The 16,660-nt window shown below is 39.2% G+C and overlaps 1 protein-coding gene across 6 annotated transcripts in view; it reads left to right on the top strand.

Moving 5' to 3' along the window:
* NPRL3 (NPR3 like, GATOR1 complex subunit) overlaps positions 1-16,660 on the top strand; it is a 79,898-nt gene that overhangs the window by 17,020 nt on the left and 46,218 nt on the right. For 3 of the 6 annotated variants that reach the window (XM_069107567.1, XM_069107576.1, XM_069107592.1), the window contains 3 exons: positions 4,991-5,065; positions 8,372-8,525; positions 11,995-12,067. In XM_069107567.1, the coding sequence (XP_068963668.1) occupies positions 4,991-5,065; positions 8,372-8,525; positions 11,995-12,067 (302 nt within the window). Of the gene's footprint in view, positions 1-3,556; positions 4,434-4,990; positions 5,066-7,531; positions 8,262-8,371; positions 8,526-11,994; positions 12,068-16,660 lie in introns of those variants that run through there. The other 3 variants (XM_069107583.1, XM_069107602.1, XM_069107613.1) reach the window with 3 other exon arrangements.

The following is a 16,660-nucleotide window of genomic DNA, read 5'->3' as shown; positions in this document are numbered from 1 at the left end:
CTTCAGTCAGTATCAGTTCATGTAGTTTTTTCCAGGTTTTTCTGAAATCTGCCCATTTATCATTTATAGAACAGTAGTAGTCCATTACATTCACATACCACAACTTGTTCAGCCATTCCCCAGTTGATGGCCATCACCTCAATTTCCAGTTCTTTGCCACTAGAAAGAGAGCTTCTATAAATATTTTTGTCCATGTGGGTCCTTTTCCCTTTTTTATGACCTCTTTGGGATACTGACCTAGTAGTGCTATTGCTGGATCAACGGATAAGCAGTGTTTTATAGCCTTTTGGATATAATTCCAAATTGCTCTTCAGAATGATTGGATTGGTTCACAACTCCACCAACAATGCACAAATGTTTCGATTTTCCCCCATCTTCTCTAACACTTATCATTTTCCTTTTTTGTCATATTAGTCAATCTGAGAGGTGTGAGGTGGTACCTCAGATCAATAGATATTTATTAAGCACTGTTTTTAAAGCCCTGTGTAAAGGCCCTCAAAAAGTTAAAAATTTAACCTAACAGAAGTCATATAATAACCTCAATTTCTATCTCTGGGTATCACCTTCAATTTGGTTATCTTAATCCCATCTTCTGCTCTTCTCTTATTTAAGAATTATGTGAGTTGGTAAAGTTAAAAGACGGTCTGGGTATTTACTGGACTCAGACTCAAGAAAGCTAGGATCTTGTCCCAGTTTTGCCATTAATAATTTTGACTTTGTGACTTTGGGCAAGTCACTTCCCCTCTCTGGGCCTCAGTTTCCCTATTTATACAGTGAGGGAGTTGGACTAGGTTCCTTAACCTGAGGCACTTAAACTTGTTTTTTATTTTTATTTATTAATATAATTGGTTTTTATTTAAAAACATTTTTCTGAGGCTGGACCCATATGTTTCAGTAGGTTGCCAAAGGGATCCAGGGCATGAAAATAGTTAAGCTCCTTTGACTGTGGTCTTTAAGGGTCCTTCCAACTCTTACATTCTTTGCTTCTATGATTGGCCATCTCCCATCAGAAAGTGGGCAGGGATTGGTCAAAACTTTTTGCTGAAATTCTATGAAAAGAATGAGCTTCCTCCAATAGTTCAGAAAACTGAAGGGTGTGTTTTGTTTACAGTAGTCTTTTCTTAGCAAAAAGTTTCATTGCTTCTGTGTGGCAGTGTGATAAAAAGACTTCTATGGCCCTGCTAGAGCTCTTCTTCCATCTAGTGGTAACACTTGTTCATGAAAATGACCATTTTATATCATAGAAGTTGACCATGTCTAGAATGAGTCTGCCTGGTAGATGCCAGTCAGCTCCTCTGGCTTCTCACAGTGGTTGTTCTTTTTAGTGACAAATGGTGGTTAATGGTCAAGAAGAACAGAGATAAGGGTTGGAGTTAGTAGTTAGAGGGTGAGTTGTGGGAAAATGGTAAAGTACCTGTCAACGCAGGAAATATTTGTCAAATACCTACTTTGTATAAGGTGCCTCTTTGCTACCTTTTACACAGTCGTAGAAGTAATAATAGCTTTATGAATAGTGCTTCATAATTATATAGTGCTTTATGAATTACAAAATTGATTCTCACAATAACTGAGGTTGATAGTATAATATTATTCCCATGTAAATATTGTTATTTCTGTTTTACAGGTGAGAAATTGAAGGCCAGAGTAGCATATCGATTTGCCCAGGGTCACTCAGCGAGTAAATTATAAGCATGATTTGAATAAAGGTCTTATTATTTTAATGCCATTGGTTTTTCCATTACACCTTCGATGCCTTCCTGAAGGATTGTCTTGACCCTGTTCTTCATCCTTCTTCCTTTTTTCCTACATCTATAAACTATGAATGATATACAGTGAGCTTTCACTTATCTGTGGCAACAAGAACTGAGAATAACTGAGATAAGGAAAGTGTAAGAATGATCCCATTTACATTTTTTAAAAAAGATGCATTGAATTCAGATTTTATTTATGTATTTATTTTTCTTGGTATAATTTGCATTTTTTAAAGATCCAGTGACCTCAGGTTTTATTTATATGTTTATTTTGTCTTAGCACAGTTTAAACATTTTCCCCCAACTAATAAATTTTATTTATGCCTTTTTTTTAAACATCAGAATCATTTCCCACTCTCCCTCTGCCCAATTGACTCATCCCTCCTTAAAAGAAAAATTTATGTATAACTGAATCAACAAAATTCCTCTGTTAGTAAATGAATTATTCTGTACCTTCAAGCCACTTATCTCCAAAGAGGAGTCAGGTGTTTCCTTCTCTTTTCTCTGGGACCAAGATTGGCATTGCAGTTCTTCTGGGTTTCACAGCATTATTGTCATTTGTTTAATTCTTTTCTCCATTTCAGTTCAGAGTAGTCTTCTTAAGTTTCTTTGACTTTTTTCATATTTGTCATTTCTTATTGCACAATATTCCATTACATATAAATACTATAGTTTGTTTACTCCTTTCCCAGTCAGTGGATTTTCATATTGTTTCCAGTTTTGCACTACCACAGAGTACTTCTAGTAATATTTTATTACATATGGAACCTTTGTTTTTTGTTATTAACCTCCTTTGGATTTATGCCCTGTAGTGGGAGGGTTGAATCAAATCATATGAATTTAGTTTATTGGTTTTCTTTATATACTTCCAGTTAGTTTTCTGGAATGGTTGGACCAGTCCACAATTCCACCAACAGTGTATTGGTGTAACTGTTTCCCCATGGTTCCTCCAGCATTGACCAGTTCTTAATTTGCATTTCTCTTATTAGTAATTTGCTAATTTGCATTTGACCTTTTGAAAACTATTCTTTTATTTCTTTTTGGAGGGCAATTGGGGTTAAGTGACTTGCCCAAGGTCACACGGCTACTTTTTGTGTTAAGTGTCTGAGGTCAGATTTGAACTCAGGTCCTCCTGACTCCAGGACTGGTGCTCTATTCACTGCGCCACCTAGCCGCCCTTGAAAACTATTCTTACTCTTTAACCATTTACTTAGGAGAATGACTTTTAGTTTTACATGTTTATATCAGAGGGATTAGACCTGTGATTTCACTGATAGAGGTAACTCATAGGTGAGGAAACTCCCTTTACCAATGCAAGTTGGCATCTTTCCTGCAGCTTAAAACCCTAGAGAGTTGGCCTACAGCACTGAGGAGTTAAGTTACTTGACTGAGGTCACCCAGCCTGTGTATGTTAGAAATGGTACTTGAACACAGGGCTTTCTGACTCTAAGGGCAGTTCTCTAGCCACTGCTCTTCTGCCTATTGTGTTAGGGAAGATGCTGAGTTTAAATAAGGTATTGTCCTTGTCCTCTTGGAGTTTACAACGGAGCTAGAGAATATAAGACATAGTCATAGGAAATAGAGATTACTTAGTAAGTGCCTGGATTTGACTTTGAATCACACTAGCAGTGTGATGCTAGACAAGTTGTTTAATGGCTCTGTGCCTCAGTTTGCTCATCTGTAAAATGGGATGTGTGTGTGTGTGTGTGTGTGAAATCATTGACCTAAAGGTCTCTTCCAGCTCCAGTTCTGTGGTGCTTTGATACCAGACTTGGATTTGATCAGAAAACTTAATTTTGTAACCTCCATTCAGTAATTCTTCCTTATTATTATCAATAGGTGAGATATAAAATTCTAAATAAAGGTATCAGGTTTTATTGAATTGGATTGTGTTTGCTGGAGTTGCCCACATTATCTTGATGGTTGTAGAGACCTGGATATGGCATTGTGGTGTAGTGGAGAGGACTGAGAGTTCTAGTCCCAGCTTGGTCACTAACCTTTTTTTAAATTTATTTATTTATTTATTTATTTTTAAGCAATCAGGGTTAAGTAACTTGCTCAAGGTCACACGGCCAGTTATTTCTGAGTGTGGTGCTGAGTGTCTGAGCCCTGGTGCTCTTACTCGCTGAGCCACCTGGCCGCCCCTAAGCAATTGGGGTTAAGTAACTTGCTCAAGGTTACACAGCCAGGTGTTTCTGGGTGGGTGCTAAGTGTCTGAGCCCGGGATTCGATCTCCAGGTCTTCTCAACACTGGAGCCGGTGCTCTTACTTGCTGTGCTACCTGGCCGCCCCTGACTAACCTTTTTTTTTAACCATGTGTACAAGTCACTTGAGGAATCTCTCCAGGCCTTCATCTCCTCATATAAAAATGAGAGGTTGCACTAGATAATCTACAAGGTCCCTTCTCATAATATTCTGTGATTCCAAGTATTTTTGAGTGCCACTGGTAAAGAGGTAGAGACCTGAATGAGGAGCTTGGAGACTCTTATATTCTAGGCCTAGCTTTACTACATTAACGACTAAAGTCCTTACCCTTTCTGAGCCTCAGTTTCTTTATCTATAAAAAGGAGATAAGGGGTGGCTAGTTGGTGCAGTGAGTAGAGAACCGGCCCTGGAGTTGGGAGGACCTGAGTTCAAGTTTGACCTTAGACACTGAACACAAAACTAGCCATGTGACCTTGGGTAAGTCACTTAACTCCAATTGCCCTATCTTCCCCCCTCCAAAAAAAAAAAAGCAAAAAAAACAAACAAAAAAGGAGATAATATCCTTCACTAGGCTGAGATAATGCACAAAAAAGTGCTATAGGAATGTAAAATGCTATACAAATATAAAGTGTAATAGAGGACTGAGCTATCAGGTGGGCTTGCTACTGTCATTATTGGAGTTGTACATTTATAGTGTAATCGTATTTTGAAAATATCACTAGGAATATAAAATGAAATCACCTTTACTGATTTTATTTTGTTGCATTCATTGTATCCCCAGAACGGCCTCCAAAATCAGGAAGGTTCTTTCCATATGGCAAAGTGGGCATTGTGACCAAAGTGAAGGGTCTAGACACAGTCAGCAGGGCTGGATCTGATGATTTCTCACAAGCTCTCTTATTCCACTGCAGTCTTGACATTTTTCTTTTTCCATTGTGGAACATTCATCATCAAATTATCTCCAGCTTTATCTTTTTTCCATTGCTCTCTGAAAGTAATTTCATTTGCTTAATAGACTTCTGTTTATTTCACAGGTATCCAAAACAGATCCATCTCCAAAAAGAGAGATGCCTACAATGATTCTCTTTAATGTGGTATTTGCATTAAGGGTAAGGTAGTCTTTGTAATTTTTTGAAGTATCACATACAGATCATTGGGCATGAGGGAATTTGTGATTACTTTCTCGTTAAGGCTAAACTGAATGAGAGATTAAAATGAGTGACTAAGGGAGGGTCTGAAGTCTCAATCCTTAGGAACTAATGGACCAGACAGCCTTGTCTTGGTGTTTAGATGGGACTGGACCAGATCATCTCTAATGGCCCTTTCTGGTTCTAAGATTCTGTGATGAGTAGCTAAAGGAGGCTCCCATTCACATAAGAGTAGCTAAAGGAGGCTCCCATTCACATAAGAGTAGCTAAAGGAGGCTCCCATTCACATAAGAAGCAATGTTTTACCCTTAGAAATCATACTGTACTACTAATCATAAATGAATAAGAAATGTACCCTTCTGTTTAATTTGATGCCTATTATAACATCTGTGAGACATTCAACCTTTACTGATAAGCTTCTAATAATAATAGCTCATTTCTGTAGCAGTTTAAAGTCGATAGAACACTTTCCTTACGACAATCCTATGAGATTGGTTATGTAATTATCATCTCTATTTTATGGTTGAGGAAGCTGAGTTGACAAGATTAATTGATTGATCCAGGGTCATATAGCTAACCAGTGCACAATTCACAGGGTCCCCCTTCAAGCTCAGGCCTCCTGCCTCCAAGTCCAGCCCTCTTTGTATTAAAGTACAGTATCGTTGCCTCTGCTCTTTCACTGTGACTTCTATCCATTCTCACTCTAGTGAGGCTGTCCTTTTCAAGTTCACTATTGTTCCTTTCTCTAGCTTCATCCTTCATAACTGACATTCTCTCTCTTTGATACTCTCTTTTTCATTGTTCTCTCCTGGTTTTCTTCCTGTCTGGCTATTACTGGTGTTTTTGGTTATTAGTCTTGGTTTTAGTTATTAGTTGTGGTTATTATCCTCATTAGTCAGATGTGGTTGATTATGCTTGCACTACCCTCTTCGTAAGATTTTTTGTGAGGAAAGCTCTTTGTAATCCTTTAAAGTGCCAAAGAAATGTATTGTTGTCATTTGTATATTATTCAAAGGAAAAAATGAGAGGTATACTTTCTCTTGTGCAGGTTTACTGGCTATGGTATTTTTTCTAGATTCTTCCAAATATTAATTTTATTTTGAGGATACTGAATTTGTCTTTCAAATTCTTATCTTCTAAGTTTCATAAAGCAAAGAATAGATACTGTTTAAGCTAATTCATATAACATGGGGAAGAAAATTAGCTAAAAGAGGGTTTAATTCTGTCAGAGTTACTCCAACTGCATAGCAGATAATTGCTCATCTCTATTTCACATTAAAGGAACTTGTGGTCATAGAGTGCTCTGTAATGATGCCCTTTGGGGATGAATTTCTGTGCATGTTTGTAACTCTTGACAATTTTTCTGGTGACTGATTTGTAATGTTTATTTCCTTTGAGATTTTGAAATATCATAAGCCTGATAGTTCTCTGTTTTCATAAATGAGTTAATGGTGTTTGGGAACACTGACGTCCCAAAAATTATATAAAAGAGAATAACTTCCTTTGAAGGAATGGAATGGCTGGGTTCATTATATTAATATTTAGTTAGAAGGATTTGCTGTGCTTGGGGATTGTATGTGGCCACTTGTAACAGATAAACAGGAATGAACACCTGTTGCAGAGCAAAGAAGGCCCCAGCTGTTAAAATCAGCAGGATCCATCCTCCTCCTTCTCCCCTCTCCCACCCCCCCTCCTCCACAGTGACTCAGCAGGTACTCTTGGCCTTCAGAAAGCCTAAGTCATGGTTGGCTCATTTATCTGTTAACTCTAGAGCCTGATGGTCCTTCAAGCATCTCCACAAACATCTAACAGCTGCTGTTTCCACCCTCTCTGGGTGGATTTGGGGCTAATGACCCACCCTAGCATGTACATAGCTGATAGTCTTCAGGTTTTCATGAGTGAAAGCAAATAGATTTTACTAATATCTCTTAGTACTGAGAGGTACCTGTAACCCACCATTAAAAAAACAGAATATACACAGGGATTACAAATGAGAAATAACAGTAACAATAAGAGTGAACGTACATGTAGAGCTTTATGGTTTACCAAGCACTTTATATACATGATCTCATTTTACCGTCACAACACCCTGTGGTGGTGTAGTACAAGCATCATTTCCTCCATTTTACAGATGAGGACACTGAGGCTCAGAAGTGAAGGGATTTGCTCCAGGTCACACAGCTAGTAAGTAGCAGAGTTAGAACTTGGACCTAGTTCTCCAGAGTCCAAATCCAGGGCCCCTTCCACTATACCATAGCTGCTTCTCACACCATAGTGGGAAATGTATAGTCCTAAACCATGCTGGCTTATTATATCTTGGTGAAATTGGGTTGAGCCAGGATAAAGTCAACTCTATTGTATCCTTTAATGGAAAAGCAAAATATTAAAATTCAACATTTAAGGAAAGTTTCTATTCAGTTATATAATGCATCCCTTTTATAACATATTCTATCATTATATGGATTCACAGGTCAAATTATATCCACCAATTATAAATAACTATATAAAATAAAAACTGTAGCATAAGAGGTAATTAGGCCTCTTTCAGGGTTGCCTTTTTTCTTAATGCCAGCAGTATAAAGGGGCTGCATTGTAATTTTGTAATTATTTACTGTTGTATAGAGAGCTTCTTTTTCATAGGTAGCCATAAATAGCTGAGTTAAAAGGGGCCCTAGAGGCCACCATAGCCAACCGATAACTGAAGCGAGAATGCTTTCTACAATAGTCCTCACAGATGATTAGCCAGCCTCCTTTAAAGAACTGATAGACAATTCGTGACCTACCAAGGAAACCCATTCCATTTTGAGGCAGCTCCAGTAATCAGTCCTTCTATTTAGAGCCGGATCTAACTCTGTGTAGCCCTTCCTCTGGATTTAGTTCCTCCCTCTGGGTTGAAACAAAATAAATAATCCCTTTCCTACATGAGAACTCTTGAAATATTTGAAGATCTCAGTCTTGCTCCTCTTATGTCTGCTTTTAGGAATAATAACACATTTCCCCACAAATTCCTTCAGTTGGTCCTTGCATCATTTTGCATGATTTTAAGTCTCCTTACCAGCCAGGTTGCCCTCCTCTGTATATACTATGGCTTGTCAATGTTTCTCCTAATGTTGTGCCTAGAACCGAGCCCTGGACTCCAGTTGGGATATAATTTAAGGTAGCACACACTTACATATATGTTCACATACATGTGTGATATATACACATTATATTTGTAGTTGTAATTTATATATAAAATTCCCATTCAGTGACTTTTTTACTTTACAGGCCAATGCAGATCCTTCTGTGATAAACTGCCTGCATAACTTGTCACGTCGAATTGCCATTGTGCTGCAGCATGAAGAGAGGCGTTGCCAGTACCTGACCAGAGAGGCCAAGCTGATCTTAGCCATTCAGGATGAAGTGTCTGCCATGTCTGACAGTGAGTCTTCCCCATTCTAGCAACCCTAATGGGAAATTCTGAAGTGGGAGATGAGTCTCAGGTAGAGGAGGGTCAGCTGTGTGTGATGGGTTAGTTTCTAGTGGTTAAATTAAATATTCCCTAAAATGAGAAGCAATGTGGTACAGTGTGGAAAATCACTAGACTTGGAGTTTAGACCTGGGTTTAAATCTGAGCTTTGTCACTTTCTAGCTGTGTGACCTTGGACAAGTCACATAATTTTTTTTTACTTTTAATTTCCTTAACTTGATTTCTTGGGTCCCTTCTATGAGTCTAAGTGGATTAAACTCTGTGTTAGCACATTAATAATGCTGGTAATAGCAGGGAACTTTTTAACTTGGAAGTGTTTTTTCTTATTTAGAGATAATTAATTCAAATATTGGCTTGGGACCATGAATAAAATTTGCTGCTCTTATAATAATTAACTCCCATTTACATAATGGTTTGCATAAACTTACCTCAGTTGGTTCTTATAACACCCCTGTAGAAGAGTTTAATATAAGTACTATTACCCTATTTTATAGCTGAAGAAAATGAAGCTTAAAGACTAAAGGATTTGCACCAAAGGTCCTATGAACCAGGAGTGGTGGAGACAGACCTCAAAGCCAGGCCTTTGACTCTAAGGCCAGTGTTCTCTCTCGCACCCCATGTTGCCTCTTAGTTATACAGCTTTCTTTTTCATAAAACTACTCAGTCATATAGGGTCCATCTTGAAGTGAAGTTGTGAATCTCTCAGGCTGTCAAGCTGTAATGCTTGATGGTTCTCTTGTGTTGAAGGAGAGTGACTAAAGAAAAGAACTTTGGTGGGAGGAAGGGAGGGAGGGGGGTATTTGGAACTATTTCATTACTGTTAAATCTCTTAAACTAGACCTTTTCCTGTAGTTACTTGAGGAGATGACATAGAATTAGAATCCAGACTCAACATGCCAGTGGAATCAAACCTTATATTAGAGCAAAACTCTTAATAAAGAAGATAAAGAAAACCTAACTGTTTTTAAGGCATATTTACTAAGAGCAATGTTTCCTAACATTATTCACAAACATTAAGCATTTTCATCTGTGCTTTGCACTGCGGATTCCTAAGATTTCTAGAGAAATATATAGAGACAAAAAAAAAAAAGGAATCTCTGTCACCCCTGAGTTTATGGTGTAATTAGGAGAGAGGAGACATGTATATGGATAAACATGATACAGGATAGAAGATACTAAGTATATGAAAAGAATTCAGAGAGTTGTGCTATTTTGTTTGAAGATGTTGACCAGCTCAATCCAAACTGTCTCAGGGCCACATTTCGTGATCATAGATTTTGAGGTGGAAGGGGCCTCCGAGCTCCTCCAAGGCATTCCCTTTATTTTCTTGATAAAGAAGCCTGGGACCCAGACAAGTGAAATGTCTTGCTCAGGATCACACAGTTTGTCATTGGCAGATCATCTAATCCCAGATAATTGTGCTTTCATGCTGATGCACACTGCCTTCAAATATTTGGATCAAAGTAAATGTTCATAAAGAGAAGAGTTGAAAACTGGGGCTAAGTCCCATATTTGTATATCTGCTCCAAATTTGAAGCTTCTTTTGGTCTCTTCCTTCACCTAAGCTATAATCCTACCTGAAGGCACCTAGAAAGCCTAGGAAATGTGAAATATCAAGTCGTTATTTTATACTCTGTGAAATACTCCAGCGATTTGGTTACTCATTTCCATTTATTTGAAAATTCCTTTTGAGTTCTTTAATAATAATAGCTTATCTGTCTGTAATTTTTTAGTTTTTTACACTTTACCAAGTACTTTGTCCTCCTAAGTCAGGTGAGATAGTACCAGTGTTATTAAGCCTGGTACAGATAAGGAAGCTGAAGTTCATAGAGATGGAATGAGTTGCCTGTAGTCATACAGCTAGTATGAAGTTTAGCTTAGATTAGAACCCAAGTCTTCTGACTCTAATCCCAGTCAGTGTTCTTCTGCTATAAGATTTATAAACCCCTCTCCCCAGGCTCCATATGCAAACAGATAATTCAAGCTAAAACCCATGTTTACATTCAGTATCCTAATAATGAAGGTCATGGCATTTTTTTTCTTCATGTCTCTACATAGTTACGTATAGTCATTACATCAATGGGGGAAAAAATTTGAGGCACCATTTTATTTGCTGTTTCCCACTAACTTGGGATGCTCAGCTATATTTTGTTACAATGAGAGTGACAAGTCACTTCCTCTTTCTGGGCCTCAATTTCTTCCTTTAAATTTGAGGGTCTTGAACTAGGTGATCTCAGACATGCTAAATAAGTTGGTGTGCTGCTGTCTCTTCTAGTGCTCATGTTCTGTGATATCTGTCATCTTCTATGAGTGGTATTGCTTTAAATAGACTTGGTAGCACTGCTAAAGCCTCACTGTGGTCTCAGGTACCCTTGGCTATGCCAGTCTACCCTGCAGCCTTCTCTTTTGTTAAGATATCTGACCCTTTATCCAGAAATGGTGTCCAGGAAAGGTAGAGGTAGCAAGGTGGCTGGAAAGAAGCCAGATTCATTCCCTGCTGGTATCTAGGAGTGAGATTGACTGCAGTGTGCTTCCCCAGTTTGTTGTATGTCATACCACCTCTGGTGACTTGCCTCATTTGTGGGGAATTGGTCAGCTACTGGTAGGCCTAAAATGCGTGTCTTCCATACAGAATACTCACAAATGCTGGTCAGATGAACTCTAATCTGTTTAACTCAGGGTTCAAAGTGATTACAGAGATCAATAGACAAGATTTCTTTTTTATCTTATTTTATTAAAAGAAATTGTTTTAAAAATTCTTTCACTGTGGGACAGTAGAAAGTGTCCAGGATTTGGAGTCAAAGAAACTTGTATTTAATCCAGGCTCTGCTCCTTCTTACTTTTGTGACTCAAGAATGAGTTATTGGGGCAGCTAGGTGGTGCAGTGAATAGAGCACTGGCTCTGTAGTCAGGAGGATCTGAGTTCAAATATGGCCTCAGACACTTGACACTTAACTAGCTGTGTGACCTTGGGCAACTCACTTAACCCTAATTGCCTTACTTTCCCCTCTCAAAAGAAAGAGTGAGTTATTTCATCTCTCTGAACCTCCATTTCAGTCCTCTTCCTTAAAGGAGGCTGTTGGAATAGGGAATAAATACTCAGGTAGCTTCCACTTTGAAAATCTGTAATCCTATCTTCTTAAATAATTGAGAATTAAGGATATAAATATCAAAATCTCTTTTTAAAAGTATTCCTAGGGGCAGCTAGGGTGGTGCAATGGATAGAGTACCAACCCTGGAGTCAGGAGGCTCTGAGTTCAAATATGGCCTCAGACACTTACTAGCTATGTGTTCCTGGGCAAGTAGCTTAACCTCCATTGACTTCAAAAAATCAAAACAAAAAAGCATTCCTATTCTGTTTTTATAAAGGTTGTTTTACTTTGAAAACTTTACTCATTTACTTGTTTTAATTTAATCGAAGGTCCACAGTCTCCGTTTCATCACATTCTTCCCAAGTGTAAGTTGGCCAGAGACCTCAAGGAAGCTTATGACAGGTAAGCGATATTCCTCAACCAACTTGAAAAAAGCGTAATCGAGCTGCCCCTTCAATTAGTCACCTCTGTGTATCTTGCTTGTTATTTGGCCTTTCGTAGTCCTCATTTAAGTAGCTGCCATTGTGTATAAGCCTCTTCATTAGCAATAGCTAGTGACCTTGTAGAGACATGGTATGGTGCCTGGCACCATCGGTGCCACTAAGCATGGTGCTTAACAAGTGCTACATGACTTGTAGAAATAGGAGGAAGACCCAGATTCTAATTTTAGTTCTGCTACTGACCTGTAGTTTTAGCCTTAAAGTATACTTCTCCTCTTGTCATGTTCCTCCTTTGTAAAACAAAAGGTTTGGCTTAGATACTCTATAAAATCCCTTCCAGATGTACCACATTCCATTGTGACTCTGACAGCATGGTACAATGGAAAACATTGGGCCAGGACTCAGGAAACCTAGGTTCTGATCCTTGTTCTGCTCTTATCTAACTATGTGACCTTAAGGACATCACTTAGCCTCTCTGGTCCTCGGTTTCCAGTGCTGTAAAATGAGATGGTTGTACTAAATTATCTCTAAGGTCACTTTAGCTCTGGCAGTCTATGATTCTGCTTTAATTTGTCTCAGAAATTTTTCCTGAATTTTGTAGGTAAGTTAGAATAAGATTATCTTGTACTGTGTTTTCATCAGCATATCCTCAGGCGGGCTAATCTTGGTAGCCAGGACCATTCCTGCATAAATATATAAATACAGTCTATTTAACTACTTTGCAATCAATGGGCTTCTATTTAGTTTCATTTTTTTCCTACAACAAAAAATGTGGCTATGGATATTTTGGTATACATGGGACCTTTGTTTACATCTTTGACCTTGTGGAATTCATGCCCAGTAGCATGTTGCCCAAACCAAAGGTTATGAACTAAATTTTTGTTGACATACTTTTTACATATTTCTGTTAGCAGTTAGTGTGCCAGACTTCCTTCAACCCCTCCATCACTGATTATTTCTTTTTTTATTTTTGCCAACTTAATAATAAATCAAAAGGGATTTATTAAGGGCTTTCTTTGTTATTCAGGCATACAAAGACAAAATAAAAAACAGCCCTTGCCCTTAAGAAGCTTAAGGAGTTAGGGGCGCTTAGGTGGTGCATTGAGTAAAGTGCTGGCCCTGGAGTCGGGAGGACCCGAGTTCAGTTCCGGCTTAAGACACTTAACACCTACACAAAAATACTAGCTGTGTAACCTTGAGCAAGCTACTTAACCCCAATTGCCCTCCAAAAAAAGGCAAAAAAAAAAAAAAAGAAGCTTAAGGAGATAGTTTAATTGAGTGGTTTAATTTGCATTTCTCTTGTTAGTGACCTGGACCTTTTTTACATAGTTGTTGATATTTGTATTTCTCCTTCTGAAAACTATTTGTTCATATCCTTTGTCCACTTATCTGTGGAGAAATGGCTCTTGGTCCTTGTGTATTAAAGTCATTTCTCCATGTACCCCTTACATTTTCTTACAGCTCTTGATCATGTGATCCTTTGGAAGTAAAATAAATGCAGAAGGATTTCAGAGAAGGACTGATGACAGCTGCTATTTTTTCTGATACCTTCTGGGGAACATAGGGTGCTCCCTAAATACCTTATTCATCCTTATGTCTTCTGAGGGAGGGAAGGGAGAGAGAGATATTATTATCTCTTGTTTACAGATGAGGGAAAACTAAATTGCCCCAAATGAAACAGTAATAGTGGAGTCAGGACAAGACTCTGGAGTGTCCAGTTCCCTCTAGTGCTCGGCCCCCTAGCTCCTAGAAGCAGCTCTGAGGGGTCACTGTTGAACTTGTGGACCTGAAACAAAGGAGCTTTCTCCATTCTTGATCTGTTTGTTGATGTGAGAGATTAATCAAACTGTATGAAACTCTTTTTATATTTTAATTTCAGGTCCCACAAATGATTGTTATAATTGGAAGATTTTTGACCCTCATGCAAGGAATTTTTGAGCCCTCCTCTTACTCCTGAGCTTCTGAAAAGCTGTTAGTGCAGTTGAGCCTTTAGGACAATTTGCATTTCATGTTTGATTCAGCTCAGTATTTGATACATTGTCACTGGGAAAAGATCTGGAAGATCCTGCCCCCAAAGAGTGCAGAGAAAAACTGTAATAAATCAGAATATGATCGGTGCAGAGGAAGGATCTAGTGATGAGAACATGCTGTGAGAGATTGGAAGAGAAAACTTCCAGCTGTGGTGGAGACAGATCAGGGAGTTTCACAGAGGAGGGGCAGCTGCGCTGAAGCTCAAAGGAAGGGGAAAATGTCAGTACATGGAAGTTGTCTTTAGGACAGGACTGTTGGTGGTCCCAGAACACAACATAACATGCTAGAGATTTTCTTGCTTTGAAATTCTTTCTTTATTTTGAGTAATAATTGCTATCTTTTACATAGGGCCTACTGTGTACATAACCCTGGAAGGCAGGTGTTAATATCACCCCCATTTCACAGATGAAGAAATCATGGCACACAGAGGTGAAGTGACTTGCCCAGGATCACATAGCTAGGAAGTCTCTGAGGCCAGGTTTGAGCTCAGGTCCTGACTCCAGTCTTGATGCTCTGTTTCACCCAGCTGCCCCTTTTGCCTTTTTACCCCAACATTCACAGGAGAACCTGGCACGTAGCAAGTGCTTAATAAATTATTTTTACATGCATGCATGTGTTCATTCATTCGTTAGGTGAGATGAACCCACTAGTCTGGAGATCCTTGGGAAGTAAGGAGGAAGGAAGGGGCAGCCAGTGGTTCTCAACAGGCAGAGGTGTGAGGTCATCTGGGTCTGACCAAGGGAGCATGCGGGTCAGAGGAGAGCTCTGCCCCCTCCAACCTGCGGGTCCTCAGGCCATCCGCTCAGCTCTCGCCTCAGTGTACCTGTGGATCTATAATGCCCCTTCCTATTCGAAGTCTATGCCACCTCTAAGACTGGCTCTAATTAAAAATCTTGTAAACAGGTGACTTCCAGCTCCTTTCTGAGGAAGTGTGTCTCAAACCTGATTGATGGTGGAAAAATTAAAGTGATTAAGCCCCTGGAGGATTCCTCTGTTGGGTCAGCTGTTTACTGTGGAGTGTGGAGGGCGTGGCCAAAATGGTGATCAAAGCTTAGAGTTTCTGGAGGGACCCCTGGGTACTTACAGTAGCACAGCGCCATCTAGTGGCGGCCTCCTTGAACTCACAGCCGAAACTTCACTAACTGACAGAGATCTATGTCATTGTAAACTATCAAACGGACCATAGTATTTTAGAGCTGGGATGGAACTTACAGACCCATCTAATCCAAATCCTTTATTGTACAGAGGAGGAAACTGAGGCTCAGGGACAGGCTTTGATTTACATAGGTGTTACCTAAGCAGGTCATAGCAGAGCCTAGATCTCAACATGGGTCTCAGGACTCCAAATCCAAAGCTTATTCCGATATGCACTGGCACTTTTTTAAATTTACCCAATTAGGGTAAAGGCCCTCTGTGTTCCCAAAACTGTCTTTTTTCTGTGTTAGGGCTCTATCCTCATCTTGCCTACTCCTGAATGTCATCTATTATACATATATATGTATGTATGTGTGCATCTGTATATCATGTATATAACATTTGTATATGACGTGTTATCTTGAATACAGACACATACACACATTCTCAGTGTTCTCAGTGAATGAAATTGAAAGCATTAAAGTTTTTGCTTTATGGACCCTGGATTATACCAATGGCTCTTTTGAAGTGCTAGGCTTGAGTTTCAGAGTTCCCTTGGAACCCCAGTGCCAATCAAATCTAAGAGTTGTAAGGAAAGACCTGAGCTCAGACTGTTAACAGAAGACCATTATAATCAATAGTAAAGCTGTTTTGAGTATGGACAGTTTTCTGCTGGGGATCTCTGGTAAGTATAATGTATTAGAAAGGGTTCTCTGGGTATCATGGGGCAACCCACTTGAGTTCACTGCGCTTCTCAGTTTCTTCAGCTGTAAAATGGAAGTGACTACACTAGGTGAACTCCTACATTCCTTCCTGTTCTGCATTCTGTGATTCTCTTGTGTTTTCCTGGGGTAGTCAGGAAATGCTTGTCTCCCCCTGCCCTGCTCCCCACTCTGGGGGCAAATATTCTTTGAGGCCCTGTATTTCATTAGTACAACTGAAAACCTGATTTGCTTCTAATATATAAAGAGGTGTAGAGTGTGTGGCATTGTGGAAGGAACCGTGGTCAGAAGATCTGGATTGAATGTGCCCTCTTAAACTTGGCTGGCTGAGGGGAAGCAAGTCAACTTAGGTCCCTGAGCTTCCGCAGGAGCAAAAGAGGGATCATGATACTCATACTACCTGCCTGCCTCTGAAAGCGCTTCATTAACCTTTAAGTGCTATATAAATGTGAGGTATCATTGATTTCTAGATGGAGAAGAATGACTGCTCCTTATCCATTTCCTTGTTGTTACTCTTTTTTTTTTTTTTTTTTTTTTTTTTTGGGGGGTGTTGGGGTTAATTAATTTCCCCAAGGTCACCCGCCTAGTTTTTTGTTTTGGGGGGTTTTTAGTTTGGGACCGGAATATGAATTCGGGGTTTTCCGGCCCACGCCCCTGCTTGTTGTCCC

This window comes from Petaurus breviceps, unplaced genomic scaffold, assembly GCF_028583685.1.
Source record: "Petaurus breviceps papuanus isolate PSGF00001 unplaced genomic scaffold, PetGlider_PUasm1.0 138, whole genome shotgun sequence".
In the NCBI taxonomy this organism is placed as follows: domain Eukaryota; kingdom Metazoa; phylum Chordata; class Mammalia; order Diprotodontia; family Petauridae; genus Petaurus; species Petaurus breviceps.
Note: the sequence above shows the minus strand (reverse complement) of the source record. Positions and strands in the feature narration are given on the sequence as shown.